Source organism: Sorex araneus, chromosome 6, assembly GCF_027595985.1.
Source record: "Sorex araneus isolate mSorAra2 chromosome 6, mSorAra2.pri, whole genome shotgun sequence".
Classification (NCBI taxonomy): Eukaryota; Metazoa; Chordata; class Mammalia; order Eulipotyphla; family Soricidae; genus Sorex; species Sorex araneus.
In genome coordinates, this window is record NC_073307.1 from 40,122,116 (window position 1) to 40,139,691 (window position 17,576).

Below are 17,576 nucleotides of genomic sequence, written 5' to 3' on the forward strand. Positions count from 1 at the left end.
GCTTTCAAACCTGACGCACCGACACAAGCGTTAGCTCACTGGTCCTCCGGAGCACAAGCCACCAAGGCTATTTCCACAGTGTGACAACTGCTTACCAGAATGGCTCAGCCACTTGGTGCCCCAAATCCTGCTGAACAGTAAGGAACAGGACTGGACGTCCTAAGCGCGCCAGGAACAAAGGGAGAAGACCAGTGCTGAGGCTGGCCAGGGCCTTGCCCTTCCACGAAGAGCTGGGTCCAGTCTCCATGTGCGGGCAGCCCCCAGGAGAGCTCACCGGCGATGGTGTGGGGATGAGGAGAGGAGCCCACTGGAGGGGGCGCACAGGGAGAGGGGGCCCCTCCCATCCTCAGCAGGCAGGGACGGCCCCGGCTCCCCACACTTCACTCATTCCCACTAGGCACCGAGCACCCAAGGGGTGGGCTCTCACCCCAGCAGGTAAGGACTCCAAACCCATGCTCCAGATGTGCTCAGACCCAAAGTGCAAACCCCTCTGGGCAGGGCTGCCCCCTCCCTGCTGGTCTCCTCTGCTGGCTCCTACGGCCGGTTCTCCCTGGCTCTGCCTCCCACACTCCTTTGCTCTCTGCACTCTACCACATGCCCCTGTCAAGATGAGGGCATTCTCAGAGTCAAACCCCAACCCCAGCCTCTTCTCTCTCTCCAGTCCTTCCCTCAGCCCCCAAGGAGTCAACTCTCTCTACGGGACCAAACTGTCACACCCTGCCCTGCCCTCTCCTTTGCCCGGCTCAGTCTCGTCCTTTTGACCAACCCCAGACTGGCTCTTGCTGGGCTTCAATGCCATCTTGCAGCTGTTCTTCGGATTCAGTACCCCCCAGCCTCCAAATTGCTTCCAACAATTCTTTCTCTCCTAGAAGGTCTCAGGGCATGGCTCAGGTTACGATCCATGCCCCCATGCCATTTCTCCAGAGGCCAGAGGGAAAGGGGACAGAAAGACAGACATCCCAGGGCCCAGGTAGGGCTCCCTCTGGCCCTCACTCCCAGTGCCTTCCGTCAGCTCTCAGCCTGCGCCCCTCCCCCCTTTTCAGGCTGCTCCCAGGACTGCTGCAATGGTTCCCACCCACGGCCCCCACTGTGAGAACCCACACAATGGTCCCACTCTCTTCTCTCTCCTCCCCGTCACCTAAGGGCCCGGGTGGCCTCTGTAACGGCCCCGTGGCTGGGGGAAGACTGAGCTGCTGCCGCTTTTCCAGCAGGGAAAGAGCGCATTTTGGCTCCTGAGAGCCCAGGCGTGTGCTGCAGGGGGAAAATAGGCTGGCGGTGACCGTCTGCTCCTGTAGCGGCATGTCTGGGTTTGAACACCGGCTCCTCACACACACACAAATTCTCTCCTCGATCAGCTGCTCTTGCAGCGGCATGTCTTAGGTCTGAATACTGACTTGGCGTGCGCATGCGCACACTGAGGAGAACCACTGCCCAGTCGCATCCTCAACGACGGATCTTCCTGCTCACGGACATTCCCAGAGGAAAGGAGAGAAGCGAGCTCACCTCACCACGAAACTGCCACTCAGCCAGTGTCTGCCAGCTCCAAACCCAAGGAGCCAATGGGGATGTGTCTGCAGTTCTCCACCTCCTCTTCTGTGCTGAGTTACCCCCGAAGGAGGAAGTGGAATAGGACATCTCCACATGACTAACCATTCTACTTGGATTTTGAAAATCCCCCAAAGGCTGTCAATGACACCAATACAAACAGATGTGGCCTGTCCGGAATCAAATAGATTTTGAGCAAAATTCCAGGAGGCTGAACTTTCATAAACTTGTGCCTATGAAACTTTCTTCACTGTCAAATGGGTGCTAAGTAGGGTAGAAGAGACCTTGAATCTTCATCAAGAAAATAAAGAGGCTACACACCCACAGTTGCTTTTAATTCCATAACTCTCACTAGTGTTTGCAGAGGAAGTCATAACTATAAAGGTCTTCTCTTTAAGGAAGGAGTATACCAAAGGCAATTAGCAGAAGCTTCACCTAAGAGATTACATTGCTTCCATGATCAATATGTTGAATATTACAGTCCTTTCAATTGAGAAAAACAATTTGTAAATTATCAATGTTTTCAGCTTAAACAGTCATCACTGCTACTATTAAAAAAAAAGGCTTGTCACTACAGATGGTCTTTTTTGAGGAGGGGGGGAGTGTACGTAGTGGAGCTATAGGGGTTATTCCCAGTTCTCCTTGCTGGTGTTCACTCCCAGCAGTGCTGGAGTGGGAAGAACCATGTGGTACCAGGGCTCAGGCACACAAAGTGCCATCCATTTCAATTCTTACCCAAGTCCACTTTCTGCAGATTTTCCTTACTTATGATAAACATGCACAGTTTGGGGTGGGGGTTGAGATTGAAGCCATCAGCCAGCACATTTATCAAGGCTCTATCACTTGAGCCAAATTCCCAGCCCTGAAATAATTTTATGTGAAAAGAACCATTATACCTCTGTGAACACCATATGGTCACAAGGAGAGGTAAACAGCCTGTTCACCTTGGGGTCCACCAAGGTGGTCAACAACTCTTACATACCCCCAAATATCCGCAAATAAGCCATCTGTGGTAAATCGCTGGATGCTGCATAGTGGGAAATAAAAGGGTGGGGACTTGTTTTATGGCCCTACAGCACACACCAATCCTTCCCTCACCCACTGTCCAGCTCACCCGTAGCCTGGAGTGGGCGAGCTCCTAATCCTGTTATCCTAACTGGGTCATGATTCTCTAATGCAGGACAAGGTAAGTGCAAGGCATGTCCTGCTGATGGAAATTTCAGAAGCGGTGTCATTGAAGAGGCCCAGACATAGTTCAGTCTACAGAACAGGTATGGGGAAAGGGTGGTCCAATTGATGGGCACAGCTATACCAATTCTGAAGAACCTATATGCCCCCAATCTCCTAAGTGGATGTGTCACTTACAGCCCAGTCAGCACACTCATTCCCAGATGAATGACAACATCAAAGGAAGCATCAGACCCAATTCTTGGATTTGGAACAAGGCTGGTACATTCATATGACACATGACAGCAAGTTCAACCCCGAGCGTCACACATTTCATCAGAGCCATTCTCACCTTCCCCTCCCTTCCTCTTTAGTACCTCCTAAAGCAAAAGCAGGGGAGAGGTGAGATGGGGGCACAAAAGGCACAGGATTAGCAAAGATACTTCTCTATCAGCTGCCCTTTGGTGCAAACAGGTTCAGAGTCTTTCAGTTCCTGCATTGCAAACCCCAATCCCTAAAATGGGATGGGAGACACAGACACAGACACAGACACACACACACACACACACACAGACACACACACACACACACAGAAGCATCTGCTACAGAGGCAGACTGGGGTCAGCGGTGGTAGGAAGGAAATTGGGGACACTGGTGGTGGGAAATGTACACTGGTGAAGGGACAGGTGTGGGAACATTGTATGACTGAAACCCACTCGTGGAAAACTTTGAACCATGTGTTGACTGTGATTCAATAAAAAGGGTTCAGGGGATCTCAACCAGGTTCCAAGAGTGAGGCACAACCCGGTGTGTACTCACGCGAGGACTGGGCTTCTTGGTCACAGAAAACTGTATGAGTCTGTTACTGCCACAGAGCAGCAGAACTTTCCTCCCTCGTGATAAACACTCTCCCTGGTATGTGTCCTATTCTTTCTAGTGGAAGTTTCTGTTTAGCTCCCTGAGGTTATAATCAGTAGCAGGTGGGGCAACGTGGATCATGAGGGCCCTGGAAGGTTCTGCAAGGCTGCCTGCTGGCACAAAATGCTTGGGGGCAACCCTCGGGCACTGTTCTTGTGGTGGCACTGGCCTGACCTCTGGGTCACTTGGCTGGCAAGCTGGCTGATCAAAACAGGTTTCCTGAATGACCCCCCCCACTAAGGAAGTGGGGGCCTCGGCTATGGCTGACTAGGGTGCGATAGACTCCAGATGACCTAGAGCCCAGAGACAGCACTGAGAGAGGGGTCAGTGTCTGCTCTGCTATTCTGAAACCAGAGAGAGTTAGAGGGGCTGGGGACGATGAACAGCCAGGCACCACCCCAACAAATGCTGGTCAGGTATTGACTGACCATGGCGGATTCACTGAGACACGCATCATGAGATGCTGTCCTTGTGTGACCACCACAGACAGAACATCACAGCCTGGGAAGGCAGAGTCCACAGCACCGCTGGACTACATGGAACAGCCCACTGGGGCCACCATGATAGAAATTCCTAACACATCTTTGAGCAACAACAGCGGGTATTTTGTGAACAGGAGATATGATAGATAAAGCACATGAAACACAACTGTGCTAAATCATGCGCTTGTCCAGACACACCTTGCAGATCTAAAAGAGACTTGGAAAGGGGGCACCAAGTTGCCCTGCTGTGATCATGCAACACTGAACCTGGTTTTGGGGCTCTGCTTTCTCCCCCAGACACCTGGCCCTGCAGTTCTGGCTTCTCAAACTGGGCTACATGCAGACACCGGACCACATCCTGTACAGCTTCCTGAAGTCCAAGCTCTGATGAAGGAGGGGGGTGGGCATTTTTGGGACAGATACTGTGGTGGGGGTGACGGCGCTGCCTCCTCTGTACAAATCTGGATTCCACTAATTTCAGCTTTGTAGTCTGGGGCATATTTGACCTTGCTGAGTTTCCGTTTTCTTATTTGTTATGTGTAATTAACAAAGGCCGTGCATCAGTATTTAATGAGATGTTGTACACCCTGAGATGCTGAGTACCATTTACAGCATGTAGAGAGGGCGATACATTTTTCCTTCAGTGTTCTTCAAGGAAGTCCGAGATACTGGAAAGCACTTTGGTGCTGACAGCTGAGATCAAAAACGCAAGCTTGTTTTCTCTCTGCCATTAAGAGTACTTTAGTGGAGTCTTTTTAATTTTTTTTTTTTTTAAGCCTAAAATAGACCTGTGCTCCAGGTCTGGAAGGCACTCTTTCCATAAAGTGAGATTAGACAGCATCTAAGCAATGTTCTAAAAGGTTTCAGCGTGTCAAGCAACATCGGTTCAGACCAATGAACTGACAATCCTCTCCCCTACGCTAGGCAGAGAGCGCGGCGGAGAGCGCGGCAGGGGGGCTGGGGGAAAGCAGTCACAAACAAGTCCTGCTTTCAAAGTGGAGGCATCATCATACACAAATACACAGGGCAGCTGGAGGAGGCTGGGTTTGGGAGGGGGGTGGGCATCCACCCCAAACTGGGTCCAGTTGGAGAGATGGTTCTCTTGTGGGCTGGGGGGTTGGGGCTCAAGAGAGTAATCCCAAAGCCGAAAACAGAACTTCCAGGGGTGGTTCCGAGGAGGTAAGTGAGGAGGATGACACTAAGGCTGGATGCCCAGTGGAAGGCGAGTCTCTGCTGTGGTGCTGGCAAATCACACCAGACTGTGTCTGGAGAAATCATCTTCACGCAGATGGTGAAAGGCCAGACCCCTTCTCCTGCACCTCTAGCTGGGGAGTCCCTGTCCCAGGAGGAGTGCGGGGTAGGCATACCACTGAGCAGAAGTTTCTTTCTGGGATTTTTGAAATGCTGGGGATGACCAAACATGTGGCCACATGGGGTGCCCCAGCGGTGACAGAGCTGAAAAAAAGGGAGGTGGCAAAGGAGGTGGGGAAAGTCCCGGGCTACATGTCCTTCGTGTTCAGTGGCCGACTCTCCTTCCCTTTTGTGGCTGTGTGAACAACCTAAAATACCATCAGGCAGTTGTTGACTCTGCAGGGGATTCTGAGAAAAGCCCAGGAAGGAGGTCTAGGCAATGAGCAGGAAATAGCTAGAAAAAGAGAGGGGAACGCGGACTGTAAAGCATTGCTGGAACCCAGGAAGGAGTTTTAGGATTGTGGAGACAGTGGCCTCCTCGTAGAAATGCCATGTGAAAAATATAAAGGGGATCAACTTAGACAGGACAAAAAAAAGGATACTTGGAGCCAGAGTGACAGTACAGTGGGTAGGCTGTTTGCCTTCCATGCAGCTGACCCGGGTTCAATTCCCAGCATTCCATATGGTTCCCTGAGCACTGCCAGAAGTATGTCCTGAGTGTAGTAGAGCCAGGAGTAACCCCGGAGCATTGGCAGGTCTCTCTCTCTCTCTCTCTCTCTCTCTCTCTCTCTCTCTCTCTCTCTCTCTCTCTCTCTCTCTCACACACACACACACACACACACACACACACACACACGAGTGCACGCGCACCACTCCCCCTCCCCCCAAAAAATGGACACTGTGTTACTGATTTTAGCACTTGATTTTGGTGTGGAGACAGAGAAAAAGACTCAGTGGGATGAACAACGACAGAGTGAGAAGGTGAAGAGCATGCAAAAGCCTTTTTAAAAGGTTATTTTAAAGGAGAACTAAATGCCTCACAGAGAACAAAGGGTTGATGATTGTTTATCTATTTGAAGTTTTTTTTTTTGTCCCCTGAGCACTCTGTTGGTGCTCCGGGTACCATGCCGTGCTGCAGAGAAGGAGCTCAGGTTTCCTGCATGCAAAGCTGTACTCTCTCCTCCAGACTCTCAAGTTATCTCTTCATCTTTTCAAGGAGTGGGAATCATTTATTCATTCTTTGCTTCAATACCAATTATTTCCTGCTCACCTCTCACTGAGTGGATCTTGGGAAGTCAGTGGGGAATGAAACAGACAGTCTTAATCCTCAACCACTGGGGTCTAGAGAAGAGAAGCTAAATAACCTGGGAGAGATCTGCGAGAAGAACAGGTGTTCAGAGCGAGGGAACAGAAGGATCCTCATTTAAGTGGAAGGCTGAGAAAAGCCTCCCCAAGGAGCTGACCAGGAAAAGGGGGTCAAATGGGAAAGGAGACCTTCCAGCGGAAAGAGCAGCAAGTGTGGACATCTGAAAGGGGGTGGGGGAGAGATAAAGGCATCAGTCCGCAGAGGGAAGGAGTCAGGGCCAGTGTCCCTGGGTGCAGGGCAGAGCCGAAGGTGTAAGGGCAGCACGGACACCTGTCTGCACCTGGCGGGGAGCTGGAGCTGAAGGTTGAGTGTGGAGTTGGGAGCAGGAAACGAGGGAGTTGCCTAATGGTTACCACTACCTCTGAGAAACAGCAGGCCTGGTGAGGCATGAGAGAGAGAACTGGGCGAGGCAGAGGCCGGAAGTGCTGCTATGGGCAAGGCAGGTACACTCAGCTCAATTTGCACTCTTTTTCCCGTTCAGCCAGAGTGACCCTGCTTCATGCCTTACTGGTCTTCTCCTACCCCCACGTACAATCAGGGCAAGGTGCCTGCAGCCCGTGGTGTTGAACATTCCAGGAGGGCTCAGATCTTAACTGGCACCCATTTCTTCATTGGCTACTTCAGTTATTTCACAATAAAGTGATTTTACTCAACAGGAAACAACTACAGGCAAGAAATGTGGTCCTGAACCTATCTCCTCAGGAAATCCCCCCCAAAATTATCTTACCTCTTTGCAGAGTGCAAATAGTTGGTAGTCTCCCTTCCCAGGACTGCCCCTTTTTAAAAAGCTGTTGCTGCGTTCATTTCCCTCATTTTCTGGTGGAATATCTTAAGCTCAAACAGCTTTTACTAAAGTGAGGCTTGGGTTATTTGGCTCTGTTTAATATTCAAACACAATCACCTATTCATTGGTAAGTTGGCAAAATGAAATCAGTTCTTTAGGGGGTGGCTATAGGCTGAGGATGGAGGCTCAAGGATCTGGCATGGACTCAAGCGTGTTCTTGTGCATGAGAGTGTAACAATATGCCCAGTCATTTGCTTCTACTTTCACTCCCTTACACAAGTATGTTGGCCTCCAAGGACTTCTGAATCCAACTTTGGCTGTCCTGTTGTTTTTTTTTTCAGAGTCAACTCCCAAACAAAGCATACTAGTTTCTCACTGAGATTCAGAGTAATGACTTGAAAGTATCCCCCATTACAGCAAATCAAGCATGAAGTATCTGATGCCAATTTTCTTGCAGTGCAGACGCTAAGAACTCAGGATGATCTCACACTAAATGGGATATATTGGTAGAGCAGGAGAAAAAGCAAAAATAAATAAATAAGAGACTTAAAAGTGAAGGAGAGGGAAATGGACTACTAAGTTAAGAGATGCAAGTAACTGAGTTTTCACAACAAAGTTTTTTTCATAGACTGCTGAGAGGTGACACTTAAACAGATTCTACATCACAGCCAAGAACTAGCTTTGTAAGTACGGTCCAGACAGACAGACATACACACACATCGACACATCGACACACACACACACACACACACACGTACACACAGCAGAAACAACTGATTCTTTTTTTAAGTGTTTGATTAAACTCCCTGCAGATCCCATTCAATAATCCACCCTGGTGATCATCAACTAAAAACTCTAGGACCTCATTATTTAAAAACAAAAAGCCACTTCAGGCTTTTTGTTCAAAAAGGCACAGAGGTAAGAGCATTTGCTGCAGAACTGCAGAACATAAATGAGAAGAGTGGATGTAAGTTGAGGCACAAGGTCGTTAACTGACCTCTTCACACACTGGCTCTTCAGTTACAACTGGAGGGCACTGACCAGGAGAGCAGGGACAGCACAGATGCTGCTAGAGGAACATACAAAACCATGGGGACACTGTTCCCACATACTCCCCAACTCTGTCCCCAAGACCCGACACATACCTGGAAGAAAACATCACTCTAACTTGGTATTTCTGACACGAGCTCACTACTGCAGTCTCAGCCTGTGTGCTCTCCACCCCTTTTGACTTTTAGTTGCCATCAGCGAGACAGACACGAAAAGCATCAATGAGTGTGCTTACCTGCCTCACAACAGAGGCCACCGTGAGAAAGCATTAACCCCACCCCTGCAGCCCCACACACGCGCCAAACAAAGCTCCTGGTTGTCATTTCTCGTCCACACGGAGCAGCAAGGCTGTTGGACGAGCCTCCGTTTTGACGGACTGCTTCCCTGCGCTCTTACTATTACCCATCATCAGGGGCACGTCGGGCTCCACTGCGCCTTGGGGAAGGGCTGCGTGAAGGACAGACAGAGGGGCCCAGCCTCAAGGGCCAAGCAAGGGGCGCGGCCACGGGCTGGAGACGAACCCGTTTCCCAAGAGGCAATTTGAAAAAAGGAGAGGAATTTCACCCTCTTGCAGCCTTCCCTCCTTCTTCCGAATGCTTCCCCGCCCCCCCCGCCCCGCCCCTTACAAGATAAGCTTTGTATACACAATTTTTCCGGAAACAAAGCATCACAAACAAGCGCTCGCCCACAAATCAACTCCCCGGACTCAGCCCCGAGCGTAATTGTGTTTTGCTTGGAACTTTTCCAGCCGTCCAGAACCCGCGCTCGGTGAGGAAGGAGTCCGTGAAGCCCTGGGCTCGGGCAGAGTCAGAAACAAACTCCCCACAGTTTCAAGCCGCACCGGGGACCCCACCGCCCTCGCCCGATTCTGCAACCCCCCCCTCCACCGCCCTTCTCTCTCTCTCTCTCTCTCTCTCATCCCCCTTCAGCCCCTGCACACCCTGAGCTCGGCTGCAGAAACGCCAGCCAGCAAGCAGAGACACGCACCGGCCGACTCCGCGGGCCCTCGCGGCCCGTCCCCCTCCTGCCTGTCACCCGGGCTCCCCACGTCGGGCTCCCCGAGTCTCAGCACCTCTCGGGTGGGGACCCCCGCCCCCTCCCGCGGGAGCCCCGACGCCGCCCGTCCCACTCTCTCCCCCCGCCCCCCACCGCTCTGCGCTGGGACGCCTGGGCGTCTGTCCGTCCCGGGGCCCTACCTTCCCGGGCCTCCTCGGCGTCCGAGCGCATGGTGTCTGCGGCGACGGCGGTCATGGTCATGGACCTGGCGCACTCGACGGGGGGGACGCAGAAGAAAGAAGGACACGCGCCGGCCCGACTCCCGGACTCACGGCCTCCCCGGGCGGGCGCGCGGCGGCTCCGGGCTTTTCAGGGGGAAAGTCCGGGCGCGAGTGACGAATCGCGGCTCGGCTGGGCCGCAGGGAGCCGCCCCCGGGGCCGAGCGCGCGCGGGGCGGAGGCGACGCAGGTGGGGCCAGGTCTGAAGGATGGGGGGCGGTGGGCCAGCGCATCCTCCATCCTCCCGGATGGAGCTGGGGGTTGGGGGGAGCGGGGAGAAGGGGGCGTAAGGGGTGGGGGGGTGCAGAAGGCTCGTGCGGGTAAGACCCACGGCCGCGACGGTCCACAAACAGTCATGCAGAGTTGCAAGCACAGAAATGCCTCGGAGTCGCCGGGTGGCGTTTTCTTTCCACGTTTTCTACATTGAACTTTCCCTGCCTGGTGGTGGTGGTGTGTGTGTGTGTGTGTGTGGGGGGGGGGTGTCTCTACCCCAAACAAAGGGTTTTCAAGCGGCTGCGTCCTTGGAGGTTAAGTTTGCAGGAAGGCAGCGTGGCGCTTGGTCCCTGGGGCAGGACCACCAGCTTCTGGCGGCAAGCACGGGCATTTCACAAGTTCAAGAGCCAGGGGGCCTTTCGGAAGAAAGTGGAGGCGGCGGCCTCCACCCCCTTCCTTTTGCACGGAAAAAACCGAGCTTACTCATTGGGCTTCACCCAGACGAGCTCCCTAACTCACACCCAGCCCGGGCGCCCTCGCTCCGCAGGTCCCGAGAGGTGCGTCTTCCCCGCGCAGCCCGCATCAACCGGGGAGAAATTCCTTTAAAATTCCAGGGGAGGGGGCAAGGGTATTCAGGCCTCCTAACGCTGATGGAATCATTTCTACCCGCCAGGTCCAGTCCACGCGCTCCTATTATTTGCCGAGGGAAAGGGATTTTTTTCCTGGGCTTTGCTCTGTTTTGTATTTATGAAGCCCTGTTTTCCCCTTGGGCAAAGAACAAATGAGAGCGGCTACGGACACACTGTGTTTTAGGCCGGAATTTTTTTAGAGAGTTCTAGTTGTCGTTTTGTAATGATCAAAACCCAAATATACTCAAATAACATACCTGAAAGATCTATTAGAAAACTGTGACAAGTTGTATTTCCTTCACAAATCTTCCCACTGCTTTCTTTCCCCTCGTTCCCCAATTTTATATAGGCAATAAGCAAGAGTGCTGGCATTCCAATCAATTTTGTAAAAAAGGACACAGATATGATAGAGATTTAAAGAGTCTGGATTCAAATTTAGTTTGGCTAATCTGGAGGGTTTGGGGCAAAGTATTCCTTGTAGAATGAGGATTTAAAATATAATTTAGGGCTGGGGATATGGTTCAAGGCTTGAGGTTCTGGATTCGTCCCCAGCGACACACACACACACACACACATACACACACACACCCTACATTACTTAGTACAAGTTTATGTTTGAAATTTAGTAAATAGAAGCAAAAGGTGATCTGAAAACCAAAAATACCTCATGGATGACTATAAAGCACTGCACCATGAAAAGTAAATTTTTATAAAAGATACTCCAGGGTTTCATTTCAATATTGGGTTTGAGTATGGGGAAAAACTGTTTATGCTATGCACAAGCGTTGAAGGATATTGTAAATATTGATGGAAGGCTCAGCTATAAAATAACTTCCTACTGAGAAGTGATACTAACATGTCTAGGGCCCTCAGAAGAATTTTATTGCAATTTTACTGAAAGGGCAGGACGAAGAGAGGAAGACACAGCCAGAGAGGGGCGCAGAAGAGAAACATCTGGAAAATATCAGTGCTGTGGGTTTCCGGAAACTGGCCTCACCAACAGGGCAGCAGGCTGCACTCTTCTAGAAGTCAGAAGAGAACGGCGTGGGCCCCCCTCTGCCACACAGCCTGCATCAGGCACGGAGAAGGTCCACATCCCGCTTAGAACCCTCCGAATTGGAGCAGAAACAGCCCAACCTGAGATGAGGACCATTCTAAAGCCAAGAAATGCTCTTTCCGTCATCAACGGCCTTGCCTCTCCTGCCTAAGGCATCACTCTTGAAACACCCCCACCATCTGACCTCGCTCACCCCTCACCCACGGCAGCCCAGATGTCCACCGAGAGTCCAGCAGGAGTGAGGAGGGGCTCTTCCACAGCTGCGATGGCTCCTCATCTATTATTGGAGTAAGACACAACACCTTCCTGGGGTGATAAGGACACAGTCAGCCAGCCCACAAGAGCTCACTTTCACCCTCTCCTTTCAGAAAGGGCCCTCAGAGGAAATATTTATTAAATGTCAAACTCTGCAGAAACCACAGAAGGTGGGTTCGAGATACACGTCCTCAATGTCCTGCTCACAAAGAGACCTCCAGCCCGGCGCTGCTATGCCAAAGAGAACAAGTGCTGAATGAACAGTTCAAGGGCAGCTGTGTCGGCCTGGTAATTGCATTTGGAGTCTTTTTAGCAGCTTGGTTCATCTTTGCTCATTCACCACCACCACCCTCGGGAAGCCTGGAGACTTTTCTTTTGTATTTAAATATATTCTGCAGTCACCTTGGGGAAGAATGTCAAGCTCGAGCTCGAAAGCAGGGCAGGCTGCGAGTTCTTTCAAAAGCTGTATATGCATAACCCTATGTCCCTCTGTCCCTATATGACCTCCAAGTCATGGGGGTTGAGCAAATTCACTGTCCCAGGCCTATCACTCAGCAAAAGGGGCTAAAGGGCAGTGGATTTTCTAGGTTTCCAGATGTTTAATACCCAGCTCAGGCACTTCACCTTAAGCTTTTAAATATGACCACCCCCAGAGGTACAGGGGAGGGGGGTTGAGACCTCCCTGTGTGATGCTCAGGGGTCAGTCATACTGGAGACTGAACTGAATAGCTCACAATAGATCTGTGCTCTGTCACTGGACCTGTCTCTCCCATCAAGAGTTTTGTTGGTTGTTGTTCCAAAAATGATTCATTATATCTTGGCTCCAGGGATTATCATCATGATTAACTATCTCCCAGAGGGGGAATCTGTTCACTCTGTGTATGTTTAAGAAACATTCCATCACCTCTTAGTTGGACAATATGTGAAAGTCACATCAAAAATTTATCAGCACCTGGCACAACATAGCAATTAAATTAGCAGCCCTTCATATTGAATACCAATTGCATTTAAATATTAACTATATATTAAATCCAAGTGTAATAATAGACATTGCACCTTCCATGCATAGATGGGAGACTTACAAAGCAGGTTACATGGTAAATTTTGTAAAAATTCACTCAAGTATTATCAAATATTTACCAGGGCAAAAGGTAACTCTATTGGCCAGGAGCTTCCTGGCATTATTTTGGAAATTTTGACAGCAGACCTACAGACATCCGTCTTCCAAAGCACCGTGGTTCTGAAGGAAGTTCACACCAACTCTCCATTGAACTTTATCCGAGCAGCATTAAGTCTCTTTCTAAATCATACATTAAAAGTCTGGACTTCAGAGCCGCCCTGCTTGCTGCTCATTATTCAGGAGACTGCGAAGAGGTCAGTGTGTTTTCAAACTCAGGGAATGAGTCGGAGACACACAGTCATCACCTACGCTGCTCTAATTCCAGGAGGTGGTAATGTACTTCTCATGGATCCACCCCTTGCTCACTCTCCCCTGTGACAGCTTTCACCTCCTACGGGCTCACTCCTGCCCTAAAGATGAGTAGATTGTTCTGAGCTCAGAGGAAGATGGGGCATCTGAGGGAAAGCTCAGAGAGACTAGGTATCTGGGATATACTTGGTTTTCCAGGCTTTTGTTTCCTTATCTTGCTTTTATTCTTTTCCTAAGAAATCTTTTTTTCCTAAGAAATTCTTTTCCTAAGAAAACTTTTTTTTCCCCTGTAAAACTTTTAAAAAGTTTTTAAAAAAAACTTTTTTAAAGTTTAAAAAAAAGTCTTTTAAAGCTTTAAAAAAAAACTTTTTTGTTTCACACAGAGAGAGAGAGGGGGGGGGGCAGGGGAGACTCAAAAGGAATCTAAAAATGATAGGTGAAGAATTTAAGACCCATGGTGTTTCTGTGATAATACTGAACAATGATGCCTTGCATTAACATGGGTTTTATTCATTCTCCAAATGAGCTCCCTGGGGCCATCATACCCATTGAACAGATATGTAATTAAAGACAGAGGTGCTGTGATTTGCTCAAGGTCACAGAAGTAAGTCATAATGCTTTTCAGACCACAGCAAATATAACTGAGGCTCCTGTCTCCTACATCCAGACTTTCTCACTCTATTAAAAATACTTATAAAAAAAATCTAAGTCTTTCATGTTGCAGAATAAAAACTCAAAAACAGGCTCCATTAGGAGAGTCTCAAAGAGTTGGAGGCTGGCCCTGGTGCCAGCAGGGACAGCTCAACTCACGGTGCTTCAAAGCTTAGCTGACAACCTCACATTAAGTTATCCCACTTCTGGGCTGGGGAGATAGTACAGGAGCTAAGTAACTTGCCCTGCATGCAGCTGTGGTGGCCATAACCCTGGATCAAAATCCTGACCCACATATGGTACCCTGTGTACCCCCAGGCTCACGCCTGAGCACAGAGCCAGATCGAGCTCCTGAGTACCGTGGGTATGGCCTAAACCCTCCCCGAAACCAGCAATTCCATGATCCCATTCCCAACAGTCAAAAGTTTACACGGGCTATACATTCCACAGCTTTTACTGATTCAGCTACACGCATCGACAATTTTTGTTGTTTTTGTTTTCTTTACTGCTTTTTATGTGTATGGAAAACACGCATACTCCCATATAGAATCTTACTCATTTTCAGTCTATGATTCAATGGGAGTAAGTAGGTGTATGTTCTTGTGCAACACTTGCCACCATCCATTTCTAGGACTTATCTTGCAAAATTCTAACTCTTTCCCTCCTAAATACTAACTCTCCATTCTCTGCTTCCCTTAATCCCTAGGAATCAACCACTGTACTTCTGTCTACGGATTTGACCACTACAGGAACTGTATGTAATCAGAATTTTAGAATATCTGTCTTTGTGATTGGCTTATTTTATGTAGCATAATGTCTCAGACTGTGCCTAAATTATCTTGCTTTGTTAAGGCTGGATGTGATTCCATTGTCTGCACCATATTTTGTGTACCCATTCATCCGCTGATTGAAACGTTAGTTGATTCTGCCGTTTATATTGTAAGCAATGCTGCTATAAACAGGTACAGATGCCTATGATAATTTCCTGCTTTCATGTCTTTTGTATATAATGCAAAGGAATTGCTCAATCACACAGTAATTCTATTTTTAATTCTTGGAGGTACCATCATACTGTTTCACTGGGAAGTAGTTCTTTCTATTAATTGATCCTGTTCACATGGCTGGGAATCTCCTCTTGACTGACCCTCGGCTGCAGTGATCAAGGCCCAGCTGTGCTCTCATTCCATCAACAAAGAGCTTTGTGAGGAATGAAATGGAAACAGAATCTTTGCTCTTTCCAGTGATGTGTATAATTTCTCCAAAGTTATTAGCACAGAAGTACTAATTACATTATTTGGACTTAAGCACTTAAGAAATGACACTATTAGATATTCTTTGGGCCATCCTAGGATTTACATGGAGAGTGCAATGAGTTAACAATGTTGGAGAGATTTGCTTTCAGCCTAGACGTTTGCAGCTACCATTTGGAGCCGTCAGCTTAGAGAGCTCCTCAGGCTCAGCCTGTCTGGGGGAAAGTAAGCCCGGCAGGCACAGATATGCACCACACATGAAAGTATCTGGGTCTTCTTCATGATGGTAACAGTGACAAGGAATCTACAACTGTCACTTATTCTTTCTCCCTCCCCCTCTCCCTCTCCCTCTCCCTCCCGACATCTGGTGGTGCTCAGGGCTTACTCCTAGCTCTTGTGCTCAGGAATCACCCCTAGCACAGTCCAGGGAAGCATATGGTGCTGCAGCTGAAACCCAGGTCAGCTACATGCAAGGCAAGTACAGTAAGTACTGTCTCTCTCAGCCCTTCTCTTATTTCTATTTTTTTTGGGGGGGGGCTTTTTGGGTCACACCCAGTGATGCACAGGGTTACTCCTGGCTCTGCACTCAGGAATTACCCCTGGCGGTGGTTAGGGAACCATATAGGATGCTGGGAATCGAACCCGGGTGGCCGCATGCAAGGCAAACGCCCTACCCGTTGTGCTATTGCTCCAGCCCCCCCTCCCTTCCTCTTATTTGTAATGAAAGCCCAACAATGGATAAATTTCTTGAATAAGCTTGTTTGCCTCCATTTCTACAGTTGTTAATTAAGTCATCATCTCCAGCTGGCATGAGCTAACAGTGTTTAAAGATCCTCCCTCAAGTGAGACTCTGAGTTGAAAATGTCCTACAGAGGCTTGAATTTTAATGCTTCATACCCACCACAGCCACTGCCAACCTCAGGTCCTGCTCCCTGGGTGGCAGCAGTGAGGCAGGTAAGAATGCGGCCCTGGGAACCAAAGCCTCTTTCTCCCCCAAGACACAGCAGCAAAGCAAGCAAGTGTGAAGGACCCTGCAAGCAGCGCCCCACGCACCTAGAAATGAATGACGCAAGAAGTTAGTCATCACTCAGAAACACTGGCACTTGTTTTCGTTAGCTGAGACTTGCTAGAAACCACGCGAGCCGTGAATCACGGGCCTCTGAGCGGCTCCTGGTGTGGAGCGGCTGGAACGGGCTGTTTTTTGATTCCTGTTTGCCCCACGCTCCGTAACAACTCCCCTAGCCCACAGATGCTCGGCGTGAACGCCCCCTTCCACAGAGAACACCAACTACACTTCAAGTGGGTCTTTCATTTTTTTCCCCCTTTTTTTAGTGTTTGGAGGGGGAAAGCCAGAACTTGAGCCAGGGGCCCCTCACAGGTAAGGCCGGGCTCGGCTGGGGGCCTCCTCCCTGGCCCAGTGGAGGTCCTCATCTGAGACCCATTTTTGCAAGCTTCAAGACTAGGAGGGGGGGAAAGTCGACATAAGATCACTTCGGCAAGGTTTTTGGGGAGGTGGGGCCATACCCAGCAGTGCCTGTGGGAAGATAAGGGGTGGATAGCTAGGGGGTGATATCTGGGCTCAGGCACCACACGGTGGCAGAGATCGAAACTGGGGTACCGACATTAAAAGTATGACCCGGCCCTTGGAGGCATCTCACAAACCCATTTGAAAGATTTCCCCTCTTCTTTCCAGAAAGTATGACACATGAAGGACACTATGAAAGTGCTGTGCAGCTACGATATAATCATTCACGGGTTCACGGAGATGGCTCAAAGGGCTGGACTCTGTATGTGGGCAACCAGCTTTGATCCCCATCACAGCAGGGGCCCAAGAGCACCTCCAGGAGTGACCCCTGCATACCACTGGGTGTGCCCCACCCCCCTGAAAGCAAACAAAGAGCCATATTCTAAGGAACCATGCACATTAATATTTGCTTTCTTCAAAGACCTAAAAGCCAGGAAAAGAAATCTGCATGCATCTGAGAACTGAGGCAGGTAAAGTCCAACAACCCAGAAGCCTGTCGGGCTTTTAAAAAGGAAACCCTAACTATCAGATAAAGAGCCAAGAATAAATCCTCGGGACGGCTGCGATCTTTCTGTCGTACAAGGAGCACTTCCTTTCACATCCTTGTAAACAGTGCTGAGCAGATGCAAACCGCCCTGGAAGGCCTCTGGGCTTCAATTAAGGGACCCGGCGCATCTCTCCAGAAGGCACCTCACCACCAGCGACCCTCCGCCACGTCTCAGCTCACTGGACGAACCGAACAGTTCCACTCCAGCTGATGACCTCTCCAGCTGTGGCCAGAGGACGGTCT

General features: G+C 49.8%; 1 protein-coding gene and 1 long non-coding RNA gene across 4 annotated transcripts in view; one reads left to right on the top strand and one right to left on the bottom strand.

Moving 5' to 3' along the window:
- The window catches only part of TNFAIP8 (TNF alpha induced protein 8), a 124,462-nt gene that overhangs the window by 26,317 nt on the left and 80,569 nt on the right, over positions 1 to 17,576 (bottom strand). Inside the window, exon 1 of one of the 3 annotated variants that reach the window (XM_055142388.1) lies at positions 8,739 to 8,870. The exons of 1 other annotated variant lie outside the window; for it this stretch is intronic. In XM_055142388.1, coding sequence (XP_054998363.1) covers positions 8,739 to 8,826 — 88 coding nt within the window. In that variant the 5' untranslated portion in view covers positions 8,827 to 8,870. Of the gene's footprint in view, positions 1 to 8,738; positions 8,871 to 9,699; positions 9,897 to 17,576 lie in introns of those variants that run through there. One more of the 3 variants, XM_055142389.1, reaches the window with a different exon arrangement.
- Positions 9,882 to 15,744, top strand: LOC129405637 (uncharacterized). Its single transcript, XR_008630710.1, has 3 exons — positions 9,882 to 9,967; positions 14,718 to 14,765; positions 15,640 to 15,744. It is a non-coding gene; the product is annotated as an uncharacterized LOC129405637 (long non-coding RNA).